This window comes from Poecilia reticulata, chromosome 12 (genome assembly GCF_904066995.2).
Source record: "Poecilia reticulata chromosome 12, P_reticulata-male-v2, whole genome shotgun sequence".
Lineage (NCBI taxonomy): Eukaryota > Metazoa > Chordata > Actinopteri > Cyprinodontiformes > Poeciliidae > Poecilia > Poecilia reticulata.
The window spans coordinates 22,245,390-22,263,514 of NC_088841.1; the positions used below are offsets into that span (position 1 = coordinate 22,245,390).

The 18,125-nt window shown below is 38.3% G+C and overlaps 1 protein-coding gene across 2 annotated transcripts in view; it reads right to left on the reverse strand.

Annotated features, from left to right (window-relative positions):
- lrrtm4l1 (leucine rich repeat transmembrane neuronal 4 like 1) overlaps positions 1 to 17,322 on the reverse strand; it is a 79,462-nt gene extending 62,140 nt beyond the window's left edge. Inside the window, exon 1 of one of the 2 annotated variants that reach the window (XR_535098.3) lies at positions 16,537 to 17,322. Coding sequence is in view for 1 of the 2 variants with exons in the window: in XM_008424675.3 (XP_008422897.1) it covers positions 16,537 to 16,540 (4 nt within the window). In the remaining variant the exon portion in view is untranslated. The remainder of the gene's footprint in view (positions 1 to 16,536) is intronic. The other variant, XM_008424675.3, reaches the window with a different exon arrangement.
- Positions 17,323 to 18,125: the final 803 nt, after the last annotated feature.

The window sequence follows — 18,125 nt, forward strand, 5'->3', positions numbered from 1 at the left end:
TTTTGTTTGCTAAAGAAAGAGATAGTACAGATGATAGAGTGATTCAGACAATAATAAACAAAATCAGCTCTCTGAATCAGTTCAAAACTCAGATTGGTTTATTCACCATTTGTCCTGAAAGTGTAATTTATCATGTGTCCTGTGATAAAAATATTATCTTGCGAATTCACCGGACAGCTGTGGGTGAAACAAAGAAAATAAACTGAACAAAAATAAATGTTTCTGTATCAATCTCAGCATCCTTGGTCTGTAATCTTTTTCTAGACGGCTCATTTTAAGCCGTCAGCGCTCTTTGCTGTTCTATTTGTAAGCTACAGAAGAAAAATGGGGGTGGAGGGGAGAGTCAAACTTAATATGGCTCCAAACTGGCAACCTAAGTTCCCAAAGTGAGTCGCTGCCCAAAGTGAGTCACACCAACAGGAGCACAGAAAGCGTGGGCCAGACGGTGAGAGAGATATGAAACTCCAGCCATGTTTAAAATAACAAGCTGGATCAAGCAACATGGAGAATTATTCTAAATTTTATTCACACATTTGTTGTTGTTGTTTTTTTAATTAAGGCAACTTTTAGTGCCACACCTGTCCAAATAAAGTGTTACCAAAACAACAAACATCATTGTTTCAAACGAAGCAAAAAGAATCAGTTCAAACAAGGACAGCATGAAGACCAGGGCAGTAAAATGTGTTCTGTCTTTCGACCTTTATCTGCAGCCGATTCTCTCCCAGGCTGATGACCCACTCTGTTTACGATCCAGAGGCGTGCTCAGATGTAAAAACGGGTATATTAGTTTTTATGAAATAACCCTCTGAAGCATAAAGCAGCACCTCCAGAAACTTCTGAAACAATTTATTATCCATCTGTGCTACTAGAAGCCCATTACTCATTCTAAAAAGGAGAGAGATGGGCCTCAACCATGGACACATTACCAGTCCAATAAATGAATTTCATTAAAGTGCGCCAGCACACCTACAGTAATTTTTTCTAAGTACAAACACTTAGACATTCGTGTTATTGAGCTGTGGAAGGAAAGCCACATGAGCTGAGGAAGAAAATGTAAACCAGTAGCTACTCTCAATTTAAAATAGAAAGACAGGAAATCTGTCAAAAATAATCCAAACTTTAATAAGACGTATGTCCTGCAAATGTCAACTTAAAAACGCATTTAATAGAAGGAAAACTAACCAAAAAACCGAGCTGCATGAGAGAGAGTATGCTCCATTTATTACTTTCAGACACACCTTGGGATTTCATTTCAGCGTTCGGTCACAACTGCCACCAATTAAAATGGATCTGATGAATCTGAAACAAAGTTCAGCTGCTCTTGTGAGGATTTCCTTAAAGTTTCAACTTATAGTTCAATAAATAAAGAGTGAACAACTGCAAGGTGACATATTAGGACAAGTCTATGGCCTATACAAAACATCTTTTGCACAAAATCATTCTCAAATAATGACATTTCAGTCTGGTCAGTTCTTCCTATTTTGAATTGTTTTAGGGCATCTTGTCACTTTAAATCCAAATAAGCTGCTGGCCACACCCCCAAATTGACATGTCCCCTCACAGGTGAAAATAGATTAAAACAAATGCGCAACTATACAATCCTGCATCTTTGAGAAGCAGAAGTGGAGCCTACTGCACAACCAACAAAAATGCAGCAAATGTTTTTTAAATGATAAGTCAACAACAACATGCTTGTCTTCCAGCAGCCATTGTACAGCAGAAAACCCAGCTGACCCAACATGGTGGCACTCAAATAGGGTTGCTAGGTAACAGGCTGGGCTTCGCTGGGGTTGCTAGGTAACGACGCAATGCCTGCTGATTTGTGACGTTACATCCCAGATGTTTTCAAAACAGGTCCTTTTTCAGACACCAATTTACTACCAAAAACTGGCTTGGTGATTTTATTTTTTATTTTTTAAGCGCTTGGGATGTTTTTTAGAAGCAGCAGAAATCCAAGTGGAAGTATAAAATGTGAATTTTGCATGAAATTTATCCTTTAAACATATTTTAACTTGTTTTTCATTATTGATAATATAGCAGGCAATTCAAAACAAAAATCAAACCAACTAATATCCTTCAGACACCCAAGGATGAGATTTATTTTCAGCATACACCCAAATCGATAAAATAACTACGTTGTCAGAAGAAATTTACAATTTTGTAAAAAAATGTACCCTGGTTTCAGTTTTGTAAATACACCAAACTTGGTATTTTCTCCAATTTACGTAAACGTTTGTGAGTGCAAAACACATTCCTGGTCAGCAAAGAGCACAGCATGAATTTCGGTCCTCCAGGGCTCACATTTTCAGCAGAAAGAGAGAGTTCACTTCAAAAAGGCACCATAATTAAATGATTAAAGGTTAAATTTTCATGAGGCCCATCTGGCACTTTAGTAGATAAATCCTGGCAGCATTTACCAGGTTTGTGTCTAAAACTAATCCTTGCTTTACATGTTAATTTTACATCAGCAGGTTTTGTGATAAAATGACAATTCAGATGACATTTCACTTGGAAAAGATAATTGTTGGCTATTTAGAGGAGCCGCATTATTCTAATTGCCACAAATAAAAAGAACAAAAGGGAATATATTTGTAGATGTGGGTTCCCCCTTTCTGCTTTCGCCGGGTATTTTTGTGCGTCTGTAAAAGTTGCTCACTGGAGAAAACACCCACTGTTTAGGGAAAGTCATAAATTAAAAATAAAAAACAAAATCTGCTTAGAAACTTTACTTTTCACAGATGCTTCAGCCTGCCCATTCTGGTTGTGTGCCTTTAGTTTTCCCTCTGCCATATGGCCTGAGTGATAATGCGGTGACTTAAACCTCATAAATATTCAGGAACATAAGCAAATTTGTTCAAGTATATTCATCCAAATCCCAACTTAAGAAGCCAGAAGCTGAAAAATGCCATCAGACATGCAAAACTGCAGAAAATCTCAGCTTTAAATGTGTAAATGTACAGCCATACAAGCTGTAATAAATTGTTATGTTGATGTAATGCTTTGAGAAAGTGTCAAGATACACTACTGGTATGAAACTTAAAAGGATAACCACCTATGAAAAAACTGCTAAATTTAGTCCATTTTACCTTAAGACTATTTCTCAAAGTAACAATATCTGTTCTAAATTATTTGCGTAATGTTATATATAACACCAGGAGGAATTATGTTTCTGTTTCATCTATCCTTCTTTTTTAGCAAACTTAATTGTTAGCTAGCATTAGTATTGTAGCACAGCTAGCAGCTACGCTAGCAAATTCTTATCAACGTTTTGTGCCGTTTACTAATATTTAGTATGTCGAGTCTCTCTTGTTTGTGGTGAAGAGTGAAGCAGCTAAACTCAACAGAAGAGTAATTTTTGCTTTTCTGTTTGATCTAAACTTTGTTATTTTTTTTAGCAAACTTAAGTGTTAGCTAACAATAGTTAGCTGCAGCGTACTAGCAGCCACCCAAGAAAATTCTATATTTTGTGCAGTTTATTAATTTTTAGTGTGTGGATTGTATTAAATCATACTTATTTATGCTGACTAATGAAGCATATAAACTCAACAAAAAAATTTTTGCTAACCAGGAAGTTTAGACAATATTAGGGGAGCTAGATACAGAAAGCTGAAACTGTCGAGAGATATTTCTCAAAGGATTTAGGCTATTAAAGGATTTATTTAAAACAAAACTTCCATGTATAAACTCTGTTTAGATTTTTTTTTTTCTGGAAAATATTCTGTGTTACATGTTGTATTTTACTGAAAATCGAGCATAAATGTTTGATTATCTGTCTTGAAAAGGTGAGAAAATCCATTGGCTGTAACCTGATATGTGAGATAAAGGAAGTACGATCAATATATGTCACTTTACTCATGAGGTTAAATAAATTATCTACTACTAAGCTCTATAATTATTGTAGTGATTGTCTCCAGTAGTTTTCCATATTGGTCTTGAAGTGCTGCAATTATAAAAAGTCGCTGCAGAAATGAGTCATAAGACGTTTCTATAGAAGTAGCAGTTCCCTCCTTCAGAGGAATATTATGATTATAGGATTTTGCTTCTTACTTTCTCAACTTTGAGGTGAAATAATTCAAGCTTCAACTCTGCTCTGACCTCTAAACCCAACAGTAAGCACAAACTACATGGAGGAGTTGTTCAATTATCCACCTTTTGAGTCCTTTGCTCATGCGTGAACCACGAGGGACCGTAACCCTCGCTGGGAACATTTTCCTTCACGTCTGCCCAGACTGCAACAAGTTTATTTCAATTATCTTCCGTCTTTCTAACACCAAACATGTCAACACTATTCAAAGGAATGACATCTGGATGGTTTGTTGCTTCTTTAAAAGAAACATCTTTGTGCGTCGAGTCCCTGTAGTTCAACGTACCATGAATGTCTTCGACTTTTACTCCCACAGCCCTTAACATCCAAACTGGAGCCGTCAGGAAGAGACAGCTGAACCTCTTCACAGACCAATAACGCCGCACATCTCACTGCCTTTTCTGCTGGACCACACCGAGAGGTGACGAGCTGATCAATATGAGCAGGAGATCATCTGCTGAGGCTGAGGAGCTGACATCTTGGAGACGGGTGAAGTTCTTTTTCAACAAATGTGTTCACTCAAAGTCAGCAAGAGTCAGGCGTCAGTGGCCTTATTTTCACTTAAAGTCATTAAGTGGCACATTTCTTAGCTGCATTCCCATTGCAGATGGCTGCTGGAAGTGATGGGCATCTGGCTCTCACTCTGGAGAGTAAACTTCCAGATTAGTTCCTCAAAATAACTCAGAGAGCAAGCACTGTCCTCAACACAGAATATACAATCGTGTTCACTTGAGCAAAAAGATCAGGGCACAGAAAATAAGGCATGTTTTCTTTTATAGATCTGAAAGCACGGAGGGTTTCTGTAATCACTGCCCATTGCTCTGATCCAAATAGCAAATTTGTTTCAGTGAAAAAATTGCAACATTCTTAAAAATAGCTGCCATGTTGAAAACATCAACTGGTTGCTATAGAGAAAGATATAATCAATTAAAATAAGACCAGTTATGTCTATTTAATCCAGTGGATAATCCATCTCAATCAAATCTATGCTGTATATTTCTATTTCAGTGATCACTTTAAAACACAATAAATTTGAAGCCTCCATCACTAATAATATTGATTAGACAAAACATACATTTCAAACAGTTGAAGAGGATTTTGAGGCCAGCTTTTCAAAAAACAAACATGTGTAATTGGAAGCTAGAGTTCAAGTAACACTGGACTGAAACTTTTTCAGACCGTCACTTCCCTCCATACCGTGACATCTGCCGCGCTCCTTCTGAGCATCATGCCAACACCGCCGGATGGTTAAGATGCCAGATCCATTGGACTCAGCCAGCTTTATGCGCATCCCGGTGTGAGTCGCACCGATCCAGTGTGGGCTTTCCCCTCTTGTCTGACCGTGAAATCTGCCGCACTCTTCCTGAGTGGGTTTAACCGCAGGAGGTTAAAACCAAACTAGGTCCAGATAATTTACATATTTGCACCTGCTTTTTTGAAGAACTCTTTTAGCATTGTTAACCATGCTGCTTCCCACTTCCTCTGTTTTGATGCCGGCCGATTACATCAACAAGCATTACTGCGGTTAGCCAGTAGTCTTCAGATCTCTACCGTAGACTAAATTTGTCATTTCTAGTGTATATATTGTGCATTTCTAGTGCCTATTATCATAATTTTTTGCATTGTATTGTAACGTTACATGTTTTCCTCAGAACTATATTAATGTGACTGCCCTGTCAGTGGCTTGAAAGTGATCTATATATATGTGAGAGACACCGATATGTTTGACAATCTCTCCTCTTGTGCGTCTCGCCCAGCAACTCCAAACAGATGTTTTACTACTTTCTGAGAAAAAGAGCAACATCTGACATCTGGATTCATCAATAGCTAATGAAATGCAGTCCGCATCATTTGCAATATTTCAGATTTTCTGATTGTTGTCGTAGTCCACATAAGGGTTTGTTTGATTTTGTCGCCGTTTGAAGTCTGATCTAGTCATTTCAATGTTGAGGTTTGTTTTCCAAGGACAGTAACGTGAAACAGAATATGCTGCAGGTTACTTGTTTTTAATTGAATGGAAAACGAATGGAAGAATCACGACATCATCCCTGCTTTATAATTTAAAGCACAATCACTGACCTTCATCTCTCTTTAAGCCACTTTCTTTCAGAAGATAAAGAACGTGCTGCTGCTACTGCTGTTGAAAATCGTGGGAGTTCTTTGATTTGATGCGTTCGGGGGAAAATGTCCAGTTTCAATCTTTGGCTGATTGATTGGAGGATCTACAGGATTTTCATTCAGCCATTCATGACTTATAAAGATTAACAAACATTTACCAGAACGGTCTGTCCTTTGTCTTTTCCACTTTGAGGAGAGAAATCAGCATCTGTGTCGTGATTTATCTCTGGGAAATTGGAAGTCAGTTGTTATCCAATTAAAAGCTCATCAGTTTAAAGGGTAAAAAATAAACTTAATTTTTTTTTTTTGCACTCCTGCAAGATGTTTTTAAAAGAAACATCTTTGTTTCTTTTTAAAAAGAAACAAAGATGTTTCTTTGTTGACACTGCGACATTGACACTGTCGCAGTGTCAATGTCGCAATACGATTATACTCCAGGGAATTTCTACTGTTTAAATGTTGATACACATTCATCAACTTAAAATTTTAAAACTGCTTTTGTTACATTTACTTATTTGTAGCATCAGGAATTTAGCATTTAAATATTAATTTTTCCAGGCTTGTTGCTCTTTTAAGTTCATTTTGTCATTTACAGCAGATATTTACAAGGTGGGCTGGAAAAACAAGAAACAGGAAAAAAGTGGCAAAGACAAAAAGAAGGAAAGATGAAGACAGGAAGGACAGAAAGACACAAACATGAAAAAAGATAAAGTCTTTCTGTCCTGTCTTTCAGAGAAAAAAAAGACAGGACAAAAAGACAAAGACAGAAAGGACAGAAATAAGGAAAAAAGAGACAAACGAGGTGAAACCAAGATAGGTAAAAAGATGGACAGAATGATGGAAGGAAACATGAAAAAAGACCAGAAAGGAAAGTGGGTACAAGAAAGGACAGAAAGGAAGGATAGAAGGAAGAAAAGGGGGGAAAAGACAAGGGCATGAAAAGGAAGAAAAGAAAAAAAATCAAGAAAATAACAGAATTGAGGAAGAATAGAATGAAAGAAGAAAGGGATGAATGAATAGAGTAAAGAAGAACAACACTTAGACAATGAGATGTCGAAAAAAGCCTGAAAATTTAAATATTTTATCCAAACATTAAATCCTGACATCCAATTCCAGACTTTTCCAGACTTCGCAGTCAAACCTGTTGACTCCTGTCTTATTCTCGGTACAAATAAAACAAAACGAATCACTGAGCGATTTTCCCACGGGCCGATAAATCGTCTTCCCCATTGATCAGGCTGGTAGTGGTCAAAGGTGTGTAACCATGGCAACCAAACGCAGGCTGTGAAAACGTCACGTCTCTCCCCGTCTCTCTCACCGCGCTGCTCGTCTTCAGACCGTCTCGGGGTTGAGAGTCACAGACATATCAACATTCAACATATCAAGGAGAAACTACACATGCTGCGCAACAGGAGGGGGGAAGGGAGAGAGAAATTCAAACCAGTGACCCTGAGATACACCGAGAACAAATCAAAAGTGATATTTTCTGCGATACGACAGCTCACAGCTCAGAGTCGTGAGTGGGCTGTGATGGAGTGAATAAATCACTATACATGAGCAGAAAATGGCTGGAAATATTCAACTCGTTTATGAAATTATTCCCCATTGATGGGTTGAACCGTTTTCAGCTAATCTGAAACTATGAATGAAAATATTAGTCTCTTGTTTCCTTTGTTCAGCTTAATTAGCAGAGTGGTGCTACTTGGGCATTTTGAGTTAATTACAGATTCTGAAAGTGTGGACTCTCAGCTTTCCAATGATGCCAAACACATGGGAATAAAAAAAGATGCTGTTCTTTTCTACCAAATTAAAGAAAAAGACACTTGAATTGCTTTAGCAGAAACAAAAAAAATCATCTTCCGTACCTTTAAATATAAAACTAATCCACCCATTTCTATCAATTGTATTTAATGTAATCATTTTAATTGAATAATAACAGCTAAGCAAAGTCATAAAAAACAAAGAGAACTGTTCATAGAGCCGTTCAAAGCATCCTATAAGTCACGTGTCAAACTCGAGGCCCGGGGGCAAAATCTGGCCCACCATAGGTTTTTATTACATCAATTAGTCCATACAGTTTTTCACAAATACGCTAACTTCACATAAAATCAACAGATCCCCACATTTATTCTGATTTTTACTGCAAATGTTTCTCAAAATTGATCAGAAACATTGGGTGTCTGCTGCCTCAGCCTCACTTGATGTCAAGTTAAAGTCCGTGATCGATGCGGCCAATTATTAAAAAGTCACATTTAATGTCATGCATTAGTGCAAATGTCGTAAAAACTTCCTTACAAATATTACTAAAGCAGCATCACAAAATGTGTGATTTCGATTGCAAAAAACTGCAAAAACAAAAATCCTGAATGAACTAAAACGATTTTTCAATATTTAATTTTAAAAAACACTTATTCATTGCTGAAAAAACAGCTAGTTGATGATATTTTAACAGTTTAATGGTTTTATCAATAGATTCTGACACAACTGGCCCTTTAAGAATATTCAGAATTTTGAAAAGACCCAAAGTGAAACTGAGTTTTATGCCCCTGATATAAGTAATCCTGGAGATGTTTTCTTTCCTCCGATATCTGCAGATTTATTTTGAGTGATTCAGTTTCAACCCAGCTTTCCATTATTATTTTTAGCTCAATCCTTCGGTAAGCTAGCTGTAGCGTCGCACTTTAAGCTGACGTCACCCTAAATAAACGGTCGTTTACATGCAGTACCTGGGAGACCACCAGGGGGCGCCCGGGGACCACAGTTAACCATTTCATTCTTGAGGACAGACCTTGTTTTGTCGCCTAAATCTGCGCCTACATGCTAATTAAATCCGCCATTATCAGCAGATAGGTGATCTTCGCCGCATAATGGGCCAGTTCTAGTAATTGTTTACGCCGCAGGCAGCCCATTATAATCTTTATGTTGGGGAAAGAAAACGAAAACACGCCACTTATTTTAAAAGATTTTCAAGTTCATGTTTTATTTTTTAAGGGGGGGGGGGATAAGTACTCAGTGGGATAATTATTGTTTCAGCCTGATGGAGGAAGCTGACGGATTATTGAACAAATGGGACATTATTTGTGCCTAATTGCCTTGTTGCTCCTGCTGAAGCAGTTCCACCACAGAAGATTAGCATGCTCCATCAGACTGGAGACCATCAGGCCACTGTGCAGCTCTTGTTTTATTTATGCCTGTGCTGGTGTGTGTGTATGTGTGTGTGCTGCTGGAAATGTGGCTTCTTTGTGTTGTTTGTTATTGTGGGAGGCAGGAATGAATATAAATTCCACGGATTAGGATACAAGTAGGTGATTCGCATTCATCACTCCCGGGCTGTTATGCATCCACGCTTGGCAGCTATTGATGAAGACCAAGAAAAAAAAGATGCTTCTGCATTGCTGTTGACTAGTTTTGAAATTAAACTTGTATTGTTTTTTTTTGATTGCCGTGCAATTACTGTGATCATTCAATTATGAGCCATAGAAAAACAAAGTGAGAGAACTCTCTGTGACACTTTTTTTGTTTCTGGTACTTTTTAATCAGCTTTCAAAGAAAATATAAGTACTTATTCACATTGTAATTGAAATAGTCATAAAAAGCCGAGTTGTTTTTCAATATTTCATGCAAACTTGTGTTGATGCATCAATGAATTGAAAAAGTTTTGACAAAATCAAAGTTTTTTATGTTCACTAAACAATCATGTCCTGGATGGGCAATTAATGTTTAATATATGTAAATATATATTAAACTATGAAAAGTGAAAGATGAAAACATGTAATCATTTCATTAATAAAAAACAAATCCCAAGAAAAAAACTAAAATCTACACTTATTTCCTTATTTCATGTATCTTGTGTTCACAGCCAAATGGACTGGAGGAAGAGTTAAAAGGAAATAAATTATGTAAAAAAAAATACGTATATATCTAAGAAATAAGTGGCAATTTATTCAAAAGACAGTACAGACAAGCCTCTGTTATGGATAATATTATCCTTTTAAAAAAACAAAGAAAATGTCACATCCAAAAATTAGAATAACTATCTAAACTCAAAATAAGCTTCATTTATATGGTCAGGTGTCCAGAATAAAAGTTTTCTAAAAGCTTCTTGAATTTCTAATTTACCGTATTTTCCGCATTATAAGGCGCACAGGATTATAAGGCGCACCTTCAATGAATGGCCTATTTTAAAACTTTTTTCATATATAAGGCGCATAGAAAAGACGCTACAGTTACGGCTGCCACCCGTCCCGTATTGAACCTATACGGGAAGCGATTTGTTTCGTACTCTACAAATGTGGATGTGTAATAATAAAGAAGTGGTCCCTCAGTACTTTATACAGTGGGGAAAATAAGTATTTAGTCAGTCACCAATTGTGCAAGTTCTCCCACTTAAAAAGATGAGAGAGGCCTGTAATTTTCATCATAGATGTACCTCAACTATGAGAGACAAAATGTGAAAAAAAATTTGAGAAAATCATTTTGTCTGAATTTTAAAGAATTTATTTGCAAATAATGGTGGAAAATAAGTATTTGGTCAATAACAAAAGTTCATCTCAATACTTTGTTGTATATCCTTTGTTGGCAATGACAGAGGTCAAACGTTTTCTGTAAGTCTTCACAAGGTTGGCACACACTGTTGGTGGTAATTTGGCCCATTCCTCCATGCAGATCTTCTCTAGAGCTGTGATGTTCTGGGGCTGTCGCTGGACAACACGGACTTTCAACTCCCTCCACAGATTTTCTATGGGGTTGACATCTGGAGACTGACTAGGCCACTCCAGGACCTTGAAATGCTTCTTACGAAGCCACTCCTTTGTTACCCGGGTGGTGTGTTTGGGATCATCGTCCTGCTGAAAGACCCAGCCATGTTTCACCTTCAATGCCCTTGTTGATGGAAGGAGGTTTTCACTCAAAATGTGACGATACATGGCCCCATTCATTCTTTCATGTACACGGATCAGTCGTCCTGGTCCCTTAGCAGAAAAACAGCCCTAAAGCATGATGTTTCCACCCCCAGGCTTCACAGTTGGTATGGTGTTCTTTGGATGCAACTCCGCATTCACTTTCCTCCAAACACGACGAGTTGTGTTTTTACCAAATAGTTCTACTTTGGTTTCATCTGACCATATGACATTCTCCCAATACTCTTCTGGAACATCCAAATGCTCTCTAGCAAACTTCAGACGTGCCTGGATATGGACTGGCTTAAGCAGGGGGAACGTCTGGCACTGCAAGATCCGAGTCCCTGGCGTCGTAGTGTGTTACTGATGGTAGCCTTTGTAACATTGGTCCCAGCTTTCTGCAGGTCATTCGCTAGATCCCCCCTTGTGGTTCTGGGATTTTTCCTCACCGTTCTTGTGATCATTCTGACCCCATGGGCTGAGATCTTGCGTGGAGCCCCAGATCGATGGAGATTAGTAGTGGTCTTGTAGGTCTTCCATTTTCTGATTATTGCTCCCACAGTAGATTTCTTCACACCAAGCTGCTTGCCTATTGCAGATTCAGTCTTCCCAGCCTGGTGCAGGTCTACAATTCGGTTTCGGGTGTCCTCCGACAGCTCTTTCGTCTTCACCATAGTGGAGTTTGGAGTGTGACTGTTTGAGGTTGTGGGCAGGTGTCTTTTATACTGTTAACGACTTCAAACTGGTGCCATTAATACAGGTAATGAGTGGGGAAAAGAGGAGCCTCTTAAAAAAGAAGTTACAGGTCTGTGACAGCCAGAAATCTTGCTTGTTTGTAGGTGACCAAATACTTATTTTCCACCATTATTTGCAAATAAATTCTTTAAAATTCAGACAAAATGATTTTCTCAAATTTTTTTTCACATTTTGTCTCTCATAGTTGAGGTCTACCTATGATGTCAATTACAGGCCTCTCTCATCTTTTTAAGTGGGAGAACTTGCACAATTGGTGACTGACTAAATACTTATTTTCCCCACTGTATAGTAGGCTGCCCCAGTCATTGTTTCACTCAAGGTGTTGGTGTTGCGATATTGTGCCCAACTGCTTTCTGGGTAACACAGACCAACCAACCAGCCGCCGCAGTCTCTGTCTCTCTTCCCCCCCCAGCTTTAAATGTATAAGGGCTGGTCCCTTGGTAGCCCTAGTCGAAGCACCGCGGATGAATATCTAAAGCCACTTTGTTGACATAAACAATGTCAACAAAACAGTCCGACTCGGGTCGGCGAGGAGAGCCTTCTGCGACTGGGCCGGGGCGTGGCCGGACGATGGTCACCCTTCTCCGTTAGCGTACAGCATGTTTGTGGAGAACATGGTGCTAAATGACCTGCAGATGACCTGATTATCAGGTGGGTAGGTAGATAGGTCAGTCAAACTTTATTAACAAACCAGCGTTCTGACAACTATCCCAGCATGCACTGCGAGCTTCTTCTACGGGTGAAAATGAAGTCGGCGGCTGCTTACCGTAGTTGCTAGACCTGTTGTGGCTCAATATTGGTCCATATATAAGGCGCACCGGATTATAAGGCGCACTGTCGGCTTTTGAGGAAATTGAAGGTTTTTAGGTGCACCTTATAGTGCGGAAAATACGGTATATAAAATTTGATAATTTCTTTAATATGTGTAAAATAAAACTGCACATCCATCATAAACTTCAGCTGACAACTATTTTACTGACTTTTCTACATTTGTGAAATAAAATCAGAACAAAACTTTTACAAGCACGTAGTAATTAAACACTTTTCCCCTGAGGTATAGCTGTCATACTACAAATTTAATTAAAATAAATTTTAAAAGTTGTTTCAGGAATCAAAATAGATGCACCAAAATATTTCTGAATTATATTGACGAGCTATGAAAGTAAAGTCTTCAACATCCTGAATCTATGTTTGAGACTTTTATTTTGAAAATCAGGAAGTACTTCTATATATTGCACCGATTCTAAAAACTTAAAACCTGAGAATAATCCAACTGGATAACTATTAGCCACCAAATGTTATGCAAAAATTAGCAAATTGTGAAAACAGAAGGCAAATTTTCTATAAACCAAAAAATTTCAACGTTATTTAATGATTTTTTTAACTCAATATTTTCATCTTTTGAGCGTTTTATTACTGAAATCCTAATTCAGACCCATTACTGACATTTAAAAACATTTATAAAGCATCAACAATGAAAGGAAACGTTTCAAGCAACTCTTTTTTTGTAAATTTAAACAGTTATTTTTTTTCAATCTCCGCAACCTCAACTCGCTCATGTGGATTGTTTTGAGTACAATTAATTTTTAAGTCAAACCACAAGTATTAATAGATTTATTGTAACCTACAAGGATGGCAGATTTTACATTAAACAGGAAAAACATGCTGTAAAGATCAAAATGAATCAGTTCTCTAAGTCACATGTTGAATTGTTAGGGATTCTTTGTTCGTGTCCATTTAAGGAAAAAAGAAAAATAAGCACGGTAAAAATAATATCACACCCAAGACAAATGCAGGCACTTATTTTGGGTAATTGTGGTGACATAATTAAAAGTGTATCAGTATCTGCTCATTAGCTGCACCAAGCTGCTTATTACTTGTGGAAGTGCCACAGTTCTGCACAGATGTGTGGGTTGCATGGATTCTTAAAGACTATTAGTCTAATTCAAATCAGCTAGATTCATTTATTTTTTCATCTTTATGTTACTTCTAATTTGAATTAACTGGGTTTGAAACAGGAGGAATATAAGGCGTAATCTGCAGAATTAAAAATCCATGAAGAAATGAGTGGAACGCATGCAGATTGATTTTCTATTCTTTTCTAACGGTGCTACAAATAGTCTAGATGAGGTAGATTTGTGCTATTAAACAAACTCATTACTGTAATTTAATTAAAGTGCTGCATATTAGTTTGCCATAGTAATGTGCAATAATTGTTTAACTACTTTATTATGGGCAAACAAATTCAGTCTAAACATTTTGATTAGAAACTTGGAGTCAGAGAGCTAGCTTGCTAGCTATTCTCGTTTATTGTGTTTTGTGTCCTGTTTGTAAGGATCATATGGGTTATATTCTGTGATATATATTTAATAAGTAAATCCCAGTTTTAAGACTTGTGGTTCAGAAAAGGTGCTGCAAGAATTTATATTTGTATCCAGTTTTAGCTTGTTTATCAACAAGGCTACTTGCTAGCATGCTGAAGTGTTAGCATGCTAGCACTTCCAATTACTGACTTAGCTTTGGTTTTCAAGATAAAGTGATTATTGACCGACTAATTGAGGTTAAAGGTTTAATTCTTCATCAGAGCCTCATATATCCAAATATTGATCAGTTTAATTTATTAAGAATGCTGTCAGAGAGCATCTGTGTTGCTTATCCTATTAGTTCACTGCTGCAAACCTTTATAGTTCTTTCATATATTTCTTATAAGGGTGAATATATAGAAAATTCTCCATCATCATAATGCAGGATTTTCTAAAAATGAAAGAAAATTAAGTAACTTTGGAGATACAGTGTGAAATGTGTAGAAGGGAAATGCTGAAGTGTTTTTAAGAGCTGTCAGCTGTAAATGTGTTGCACTTCCATTGTTTTACGAAGTATAAATAGTAACATTATTTACATTTTTCTCTCTTTTTTGAATTCCCAAATGATTTTGAGCAAGTACATTTTAAAATTTGTTTGGTGTTTCCCCAATTTAGAGACCAAATATCTTAGAAGCCGGAAACGTACAGGTTTTCAAAGTGTGAAACAGATTACAAATCAAACATTCCATTATAGTTACTAGTGAAATATAATTATGTACTTCCATGAACATAATTATGTTAACAGAAACCAGATTGTTTCATTGACGAAAGAAGACATGATTGATTGGAATATCAATCAGCAGCCCAGAGAATCCATGTGGTAAAAACACCCAGCAGAGACATTTTGACCAGGGAGTCAGAAGACCAGAGTTTATATTTTTGCCCTGGTTCAGAACAAAACATAAACCAGTTGTAGAAAAAGTTCTCTCCAAAAGTTGCATGTTTTCCCTCCATAATTCAAGCATGAAACAAACTGAAGAGTTAGCATTTTTGGTAGAAAACAGAAAGCTGAGGCTTGATTACAGAAAAGTAAGAATGCTGGTCAGAATTGGAGCAGAAAAGATTTGAATTGGAGACTTTGTTAAAAGTGGTGAAGTGCAGATAGACTGTGCTGACTACAGAACATTTTAGGTTCCTCTTAGGCATCAGTGTCTGAATTATGTTACAAAAAAAATCTTAACTCACAATTTTTTTAAGAAAAATACTTTTCTTAAAAATAAAAATTCTTTAAAAAACAAAATATTTTTTGAAGAAAAATTTCTCATTTTTTTCTTTTAAAACGGTTTAAGAAAAAAATATTTTTTTCTTAAAAGTGTTTTCAAGAAAAAAATTCTTACATTAAAAAAAATTTTTTTTTTAAATGTCAGCTGAAATACAAGATATCTTACACCCAGGGCACACATTTTTGGGGTTTTTTTTTCCTTAGTTCAGTGTGTTCTTATATTTTGTATTTTTTTAAAAGCAAGCCTCAACATGGAAAGTTGTTAAAAATAATAAATAAATATGACATTCCATTGCATTCCACGTCCTAAACTTGCATAATTTCTACTCAAAAACATTGGATCCAAATGAAAACTATGGCAATGAAAGTTTGGGATTGGATCTAACAGTTTGTTTTATGTAGAAAGTTGCTTTAAAAAAAAAGAGAGAGAGAACATGCCTCTGAAGCTGCTCAGCATCGTTTAATTATTTCCCAAGCAGCTCAACTGATAAGCCCAGAGAATGCATAGAGAACAAAAATAAAAAATGAAATAAAAATTGGAGCAGCTGAGCCCAAAACCACAGAGACGCGCAGAAGCGATGCGTGTGGGTTTGCGGGGTTGAGCGGTGGATTTAGCTCTGGAGCAGCCAGTCAGTAAAATGGAGGAGGTGATAGGCAGTGTGGGATGAGATTGTAGGTGCCCAGAGCTGTCAGGAGGAAGAGGAGGAAGAAGAAGAAGAAGAGGGGGGGCATGGGGTTGAGTCAAAACATGTCAGGGCTCTGGAGGGAGAAACGGGAGGGATAGCAGGGGGGGGACGTAATTAGCCAGTCGCATCTCTACATTTTGACCGTTTTAAGGTCAGGTTCAGGCGGTGTTAATAAACTTGTCACAGCAGCTTTATTAGCAATGACAGACAGAAGGAAGGAACGGCTCTGACTCACTGCGCGCAGCCACTGACTCCAGATTTTTATTTATTTATTCCAAATCTGTCCCTAAAAAGGATTCAGTAGGAAACGCATCCAGCCAGAACCGCTGCTCACACCGCGGATAAATACGTGGATTTCCTCAGAAAATGAAGGAAAATGTTTTCCAAAACCCCTTTTCCCTCCACTTACCCATGTTGTCTCATCGGTCCAGTTCCCCGGTCCTCCGCATGCAGCACGACTCCCTCCGTGTCGCCTTTCCCAGCCCAGTCTACTTGAGGAGCGCCGCGGGTGATTCACCTGCCTTCATTGTGAAATAACTCTCTCATCAGAAGAAGAAGAAGAAGAAGAAGAAGAAGGAGGGAAAAAAAGCTCTTAAAGTTTGCGCTGTTGGTCCATGACGCAGCGCAACTTTCCCCAAATAAACCCGAAAGGATCCGTCACCCAGAGAGCGCCATGGTGTCGGAACCGGAGCGCTTCCAAGTTCAGAGGTGATGAAGAGCGGCGGCTCTCTGCGCAAACATCCAGCGGGAAGGCAGAGAGGGACCGCCGACCGACAGCCGGGATGCTCCTGTGCAGCAGCGCAGGTTGATTATTGGCGATGTGCGCGCGCCTGAGTGAGGGGGGGAGGAGACAGCCAGGCAGGCACGCGCACGTGTGTGGGTTCAATTAAAACGAATCAGACGCCAAATACCCGACTGGACTCCCCAGATCCAGAGAGTTTAATGTCATCATCACCATCATCATCCGATCAGCGCAGTCAAAGTAAAGCGGTGCAGCCGCAGCAGCCGCGCGCCTCAGTCCTGACGCTGCGCGCTGCAGGTGTGGTGGAGGATAAACGGCGGCTGTATGTGGTCAGCATCATCATTACATCGTGAGTAGGTAGCCCGCCTGTTCCCACCTCGTGTTGCATAATTACTGCAGATGGGAAGGTTCAGCTCATGCGTTCATGTAAGAAGCTTTCAGGCAGAGGCGGTCCGAGCCCGTTTGGCCCCTGGGCGAACCACCAAATTCAGACGGTACTCAATATTAACAATTTACTAAATTGTAACGTTTCAACACTTAAATCTAGGTTTTACTTTCACTCTGGGAATAAACAAATCACTCTCCAAACCTTAAAGTGATCCAATGTTGTAATTCTCCTATGAACTAAAAAGTTGCTGTTTGTGATATGCCAAAACTCACAACTACTTCAACATTTTTTTTACATCTTTTGTTATATATTTCACCCATGGAGGTCGTCATTTTGTCACCTTACTGGAATCTACAGAGTAAACACAGGAAGGCTAACTTTACCCGAGAAGTTGTTTATCATATTGTGTTTGGCTGGTGTAATTTTAGACGATGCCACACGGTGTCACTGTTGGGTGTATTTAAAACAAAAAACAAAACAGTGAGGTGAAACTGGATCGCGTCCCACACACACACACACACACACAAAAAGAAAAGTGCAGTGGGAGACAGCCAGAGCCAAACAAATTCTGAATTACGTACGTTTGTGCCCTCAACATTTCTCTCCGGAAGACCAAGTCATTTGTAAGAGTAAAACTGACAAAGCATCTAACTGGTGATCGTTACCTTAACAAGGTAAAAATAAATGCCAACAATTTGTATCCACAAACGGCCAAAACCCCCCTGCTGCCGAAGCGAAAATCGCTGGGAGAAACGTCAGACAAACCGCACTGGAAGCTCGGTTAAGCACTAATGGAGCTCTGCAGCCACCAGTACCGACGGCACTCCTGCTGCCTCGTTATGTCTGAAGTGGGAGACCGGATCCTACA